Here is a 7,215-nt window from a genome sequence, read left to right on the forward strand (position 1 = left end):
AACTCCATGGCTTCTATAGTTCTGTTTTAAATAATGAAAGTTTTCTGAACCTGGAACATGCAGTGTCCGCAGACCCTTTTTAGGGTCAAACCCAAAGGAAACATTTGCATGAGTCCAGGTGGGGTGGATATACAGCAGAATATCCTGTGTGGAAGCAATGATGCTTTGCCCTCCTCGTCGGCACCATAGAGAAGAGTTAGTATTGCCATTAGCCAAGGGAGGACTTCTGTACCTTGGGCAGTAGAAATTAAAAGGCTGTATAAAACAGCTGAAGGGACATAGGTTTAGTCCCAACTCCTTTAATATATGCTGTTCATAACAGCTGTCCATATGTGCTGTACATGTGTTCATATAGATCCAGAAATAAAATCTGGATCTTACCCAGTGTGTTAGGAAGAAACTCTCAGCTAGTACTCGTCGTCGTCTTCCAGGTCTTCCCCTGCAGTTGCAGCTTCCAGTGCAGCCAGAGCTGCTGCTACTTCTGCATCTTCCTCCTCAATTTCTCCATTGATGTCTCTTTGGTTGGTGTGTGTGCATGCCTGTGCTGTTAAAAAATGCCCTCACTCAAACTGGCGGAGTCAGTTTTAAAAGGTTCAATACTGCTGTCCTTCATAAGTGAAGGTGGAGTTACACAAAGTTCCTGGTCCTGTATTGCTGAAGGCCCACTGTTTTGCTCTGAAAGCTTTTCAGTCAACTGTGCACAATCTTTTTCAATATAGTTCTTGGTTTGATTGCCATTTTGGGGGTAATCAATATCTGGCAGTTGTATGGCATTGTTTTGTGTCTCCAATATTGCACTTCCTTCAAGAAAGATGCTATCGTCTGCAGACTGGGCATTCCCATCTTGAATACTTTTTGGCTCATTGCAGGCTGCCTGCCTCTGCCTGCCTGCCTCTAGGTCAAGTTCTTGGCCAGACCTATTTAGTTTGGTGTAAAAGTGTCTATGGGTGGCTGAAGGAGACTCTGCTGACTGGCTGGAGGGTCCTTGTTCGCTGGCTTCTTTCACTGGGTTTGCGCTGGGATTGAGCGTGGGGTGCACTCCAGTGTGGGAATTGCCACCATTGACTGCAACATCGAGCTTTGCAACACACTTCACAAGGCCATCCTCTTGAAAATCATTGCCTCTCTGGTTCCAGAGAGTTTCTTTTGTGCTATTTACCTGGGTTTTGTTTTCTGTTCTGTTTAGCTCATCCTTCTGGAGTTCATTTTTGTGTTCATCAGTTTCACTGTTCTTGAATTTGGATTTATTGCTGCCTTGCTCATTCTGTTTGTAGCTGCTTACTTCATGAATGCATCCAGGCGACTGTACTTCTTCTGGATCAAAAATATAGCTGGAGTAAGACAAATTTGTAGAGGAATTGTTAATTATGCTGTTAATCAATATCATTAGAAAAAATATTAAGCTTAATCTTTAAGCTGGAGATCTTGAGGAACTGGTGTCACTAAGCTTTACCTCGGGTCCTGAGAATGGGCTAAATTGAATGGAAATGCTGAACTCTGCTGTAGGCTGCTGTCCCCTGGGACTGACTGTAACTAACCCCTGTAGTGAGATACACCAGGAGCATAAGGGGGACGTCAGAGAACCTTGTGCTGGTTATTGTATGTTTCCAGCTTTACTTTTTGTTTTCTCTGGTGGGTAGATTAAGCAATGAGTAATCAACACATAGATTGTTAATTAATATGTCCTCATGTAGTCGCTAAAATATCTCATCTCCCTCGTTTTTCTTAGTTTTCTTCCTTTCAAGTCTTATCTTTTTGTCCTTTTTTTTATTTTTGTCCCCTCCTTTTTCCTTTCTTACTTAACTTTTTCTCTCACTCTTAACTTTTCCTTGACTTATTTCTTCCAGAGCATCTCTCTTTTCTTTTATCTCCCCTTTTTCTCTCATAGTACCTGTTTTCTTTCCCCCTTCCTTACTTGTTCTAGAGATGTGGCCAAGGGAAGGAGTAACCATCAAGTGGGGCTGTAGTGTTGTCTTTCTAAAATTAGCTAGTCTCCCTCTCCAGGGAGACTTCTAATGTGGGAATTATTCCCACAACTAACTACATTTAAAAGTCATGAAGGAGGTAAGGATCTGCAGTTCATTTTCATTGCTTAAGAGAGAGGGAGGATCCGACAAAGTCTGTGCTCCTCGTTCTACTGAATTGGGGGAAGGTCATGCTACCTAAATGAGAAAAGCTCTGCTAAGTACAAGTTTTCAATGCCACACAATTTTTCTGTGGGATAGGAATTATAGAAATGGACCTCAGTTAGAGTAAATCAAAAGGACATTCACAGGAAATCTGTATGCCTATGCTCTGGTATGACTTTGAAGATGCTGTAAACTTTTGGAAAACTCCAACCTTGTAAATAGGCTTAACTTAAGCAACAGGAGTAGGGGAGCACAGACACATGTTTTAATGCATTTCTGTTGTTCTGTCTAAGCAACTCATGTTCTGTTGTACCTTTGTATCATTTTGCAGCACCTGCACCCCATCTGGATTTTCTTTAATCTGAAAAGAGAGGGAAGGCAAGGGAGAGGGAAGTGAGTGAAGCATTATGAAATTAATGTATAGGCATTGCATTGAAAATGATGCTCAGGTTTAGAAGGGGGGTTATTAGCTAAAAAGAAAAATGCCTACACAAGAATGGATGCAGTACAGTTCAAGGTCTTTCTAGGTTGCTATCTTGCATTGACAGTGGCCTTCAGTTGGGGGAAAATCTGGGGAAGAATTTAAGTTTTTAAACAGATAGTGGTGTTCTCCCAGACTATTTTCCTAGACAATTTTATGATTTGGAGACTCCAAAGTCAGAGAGTAGTGTGGTGGGGTTTTTCCTTTTTTATTAATTTGGCAGCTATCGAAGGACTTGTCTTCCATGAATTTATGCAGTTGTTTTCTGAACTCCAGTAAACTGTTAGTATCTACAGCATCCTTTACTCAGGAGTTTGACAGTCCAGCCCAGCCTTGCCTGTGTGAAGAAGCACCTGCTTTTGTTTGACTTGAACCTTATTCTTACTAGCAGTATCTGATGCCTTCTAGTTCTTGTATTAGAACAGACGGTGAGCATCGTGTCCTATTGTCATTATAGTACAGGTCCTGTACTGCTCCTTCAGTTCTGATACGCAGTCTGAAGAATCCTTATATTTTTAAATGTTACCCATACTGACATTGTTTCATGCCTATAGATTGTCCTTCTGGTAGTTCTCTGGGCCTCTTGCATTTCAACATCTTTCCTGGATGAGGTGTGGGAACCACAAATGCAGAGTTCTCAAGGTGTGGGGAACCACAGATATATTCTTTCCTAATAACTCCTGTCCCCACTCAGCTCTGTGACAGCTAATGAGCACTGAGGTGACAGTTTTGTGGAACTATCTCTTAGTTAGACACAGACATACTGCTGGGATTGGCACTTTGTCATGCGCAGTGTGTTGTACCTGCCTTTTACTGTTTGACTAGAGCTAGCACAATGCTTGCATTTTGCTCCATCTCTGTATATTGCAAGCTTTCTGTGTATGTGTGTCATTGCCTGACCCAGTGGGATGCTAAGAGCTGTTACATGTTTCATATCCTGAAGTCTTTTATTATGGGAAGAAATAACTTGCTAATGCAGACCCTTGAAAACTTTGTGTTCTGAACCTGAAGTGGAGACACAGATCTGAACATCCCAAAATCCTAGAAAAAACATTACTCTTTATGAGTTGGGGCCATCTTATTTCAAGTTAATCAAGTCAGGACTGGTTGTTAATATGTCTTGTCCATCATTATTCAGGCTTTCTTTTTCTCTTGATGTTATACAACCTCGCATACTTTTGCCATTGCCTAGGGACAGCAGCTCACTTCCCATAAAACAGAAATTGATGATGCAAGGTCAGGGTATTTTCTAGAGTGATTTATTCACAAAACACCGAAGGAAAGTAGTATTGATTTATTCTTACCAGGCATGGCCTGAACTGCACACCAGTGATTATGCCAGCAGAAATTACAATCAAAACTTGCTGTTGTATGGTCTTATGGTCTCGCTATTTTAATCTAAAATCTGCCTTCCTCTGGTGTTCGCACCAAACAAAATGCCTGATGTCAAGCCCCTCATTCCTGAACCTCTAAGGGCCTACAATCGTTGAGCAGTTGGTTTTCGCTAGGGTGTAGCTGCTCCCACCTATGCTTTTTGTCTTTGCAAGTGAACTGTTCTAGAGCAGAAAATTCTATCAGGAATAGCCAGCTGCTTGTAGCTCAGTGCCCGTTGGGATGGCTTGTAAGCCATCTGCCTTGCTTCCTCTGTCTTGGTGCTGCTTCTCTCTCTCTCCCTTAAATGCATTCTCCCTTCCCCACTTCTGCTGATCTCATGCTGCATGTTGTTGTCTCCCACCCCTCATCAATGTCATAGGAATTCTGATACAGGGTCTTTCAGATGAAGAGAATGCAGTAACTGGTGAGGTGGTCATGTGTACAGACCCTCCTTATGTGCCGTCGCTCTACAGTACAAAGGCATTTGGATAGGTTTGACTAGATGTGGGGCTTATTTGAGCTGGCTGGCATAGCCATTTTTTCCAGCCAAAGAAGAATACTTAATACAGTTTGCTTTGATCATGTTAAAAGCTGAATTAGCTATAGCCCTTCTTTAGGTTAAAACTGATTTGAAGCTAATTCAGTTGAGCTATGCCCTATGTGGACACTTTTCTTGGTTTGACTGACATCTTTAGTTTTAGCTTAAACCTGCTTCTAAACTGAAAGAACATAAACTGCATAAAGTTGACCAGCTGTTGATAGACTCCACCTTCAAGTCTCAGTGCTTGGCAGGCTACCACATGTTGGATAAGTCACCATGTGACTTCTGTTCATGGGAAAGGCAATGTAACTTGGCTTATGTTAAGCCTCTTTCTATACAGACTCTTACCATCCCTCATGCTTGCCATGGGCTAAGAGTATGCAAATATTATTTCAGCTCTGGTAAATCATGATAAATTCAATTCCTGTTGCCATGTGAGCCCACTGAAATGCCCACACAACCTTTGAAGTTTATAGGTTTGGTGAAACTAGTTCTGGTTTGTACGCAGACCAGTTTGGAGAACAGATACTGCTTATAGCTGGATGTGGGCACTTCAGGTCAGGCTGCTTCTGTTTAAACTTTTGTCTGATAAATTTCCTACTCAGTGCTTTTTTTTATAACTTTTTGTGACTTTTAAATCGCAAAATCTTGCTTATAGGTTTTAACCACTGGGAAGTGCTAATTGCTGTGCTTTATTCCGTTGTAAGAATGCTTGTGATCATCATAGAAGGCAATTATAAATGGAAATTACTGTTGTTTTCATAGGAAGCACTTTCCTGGTTGTTTTTTTTTTAATTACAGTTACTGTTTGAATTATCTCTGCAGCTACTGCATTAAGCTTTTCCACTGATTAGTTACAACTGGATCTGTCCTCTGGCATGAATAAACTATTACATGTGGAAAATACTTTATGTTGTATTATCTTATAAATTATTTCACATCCCTGAAATAGGAATATGGTTTTACAATGTCAATGTCTGAACACTGTTGTGTTTCTTTTCTCCATTGCCCTTTTCTTCCATATTTATAATAATCTTTCAAGTCAAGCTGGCAAATAAGTCTGGGGAATGAATTACTCTTATAGCATGAAAAGGCATGCTTTAATCCTACTTATCTTGTTTTAGGTACCTTGCTCTAAAGACGTGTATTGTGTGATGTTCATAGTTCCATTAATGGATAAGTAGTTTAAATAAGCTTCTGTCTGGAGCAGTTTGAATCAAGCGCAGGCTACAGACGTGCAACAAAAAAGGGTTAGAGAGCTCAAGCAATGGATAATTGTATGTTATCTGATACTGAGTTTAGAAACATTGCATCCTTTTATGTTCAAACTTTTGTTGCCTTTTTATAAGATGTTTATTGTGTTAGATATTCTGTGCTGCTAAATTGATTATCTAATTTCACATGCACTTGATGTGATGCGGAATACTCCCTTGCAGAATGCTTTCAGGGCTAGTTCCCCTGCCCTCAAAAAAGGCTGCCTGTCTGAAGCGGCGGTAAAATGCTTGGCTTTAACATTTAGATCCTCCGAATTGCTTTAATCCTAGACATCAGTCTTTCTCAATCATGAAATTCCTGAAGGCCTGTAAATTTCTGTCATTGGTTATTATGCAGTCACTTAATCCTGAACACTAACACATCATCTGGCATTAATGCTCTACTAAAATGTTAAGTACACATTTTTTTTTTTTTAGACATGCGCTAGAACACTTAGAGCATTTACAGGGAGGAGAGTGAGCTGTTCAGGTGAGAGGAATGAGGGAGACCTAGAATTAATTTTTTTTTTACTCTGCTTAATTTGAACTTTCACTTTTCCAGCTTTGAGTAGCTGCTGAATAGTGCGGCCAGCAGGAACAGGGAAGTGATCGTCCCTCTGTACTCAGCACTGGGGAGGCTGTGCCTTGAATACTGTATTCAGTTTTGGGCCCCTCACTATAAAGAAGACATTGAGGTGCTGGAACAGTGCCCAGAGAAGGGCAATGAAGCTGGTGAGGGGTCTGGAGCACAAGTCTTAGAAGGAGCGGCTGAGGGAACTGGGGTTATTTAGCCTGGAGAAGAGCAGGCTCAGGGGAGACCTCATGGCTCTCTACAACTGCCTGAAAGGAGTTTGTAGCGAGGTGGGGGTCAATCTCTTCTTCCAAGTAACAAGCGATAGGACAAGAGGAAGTGGCCTCAAGGTGCTCCAGAGGAGGTTTAGATTGGATATCAGGAAAAATTTCTTCACTGAAAGGGTTGTCAAGCATTTGAACAGGCTGCCTGGGGAAGTGGTTGAATCCCCATCCCTGGAGGTATTTTAAAAGACATGTACATGTGACATGTACATGTGGGACATGGTTTAGTGGTGGACTTGGCAGTGCTAGATTAATGGTTGGACTTGATCTTAAAAGGTCTTTTCCAACCTAAATGATTCTATATTCTATTCTATGAATCTTCTAAAGCGTGTCTCTGAGGTTGAGCTTGTAGCAGTTTCTACACTATAATCAGATTCTTGCAGCGTGAGTGGGTAGGATAGCCTTGTGGTTTGAATATCCAGTGTTAGGGCTCTTTATGTTAAAGTGATGATACGTTTCTTCAGTGAAATAGTTGGGAGAGGCCCAACTCTGTGTTTCCCCTAGCCACCCCAGCAGACCTTTAGTTGACCATGGAAAAGATAGTCTAGATATAATATCCTTGCAATGTATTAAATGACAGTT

The 7,215-nt window shown here is 41.2% G+C and overlaps 1 protein-coding gene across 1 annotated transcript; it reads right to left on the reverse strand.

Moving 5' to 3' along the window:
• Positions 1-407: 407 nt before the first annotated feature.
• Positions 408-2,535, reverse strand: CUNH4orf19 (chromosome unknown C4orf19 homolog). The gene is given in 3 exon segments (XM_009641286.2): positions 408-553; positions 556-1,331; positions 2,443-2,535. Coding segments are annotated over 3 exon segments (954 nt in total). The 5' UTR covers positions 2,475-2,535.
• Between the last annotated feature and the right edge of the window lie 4,680 nt (positions 2,536-7,215).

Source organism: Egretta garzetta, unplaced genomic scaffold (assembly GCF_000687185.1).
Source record: "Egretta garzetta isolate BGI_Z169 unplaced genomic scaffold, ASM68718v1 scaffold256, whole genome shotgun sequence".
Taxonomy (NCBI): Eukaryota; Metazoa; Chordata; class Aves; order Pelecaniformes; family Ardeidae; genus Egretta; species Egretta garzetta.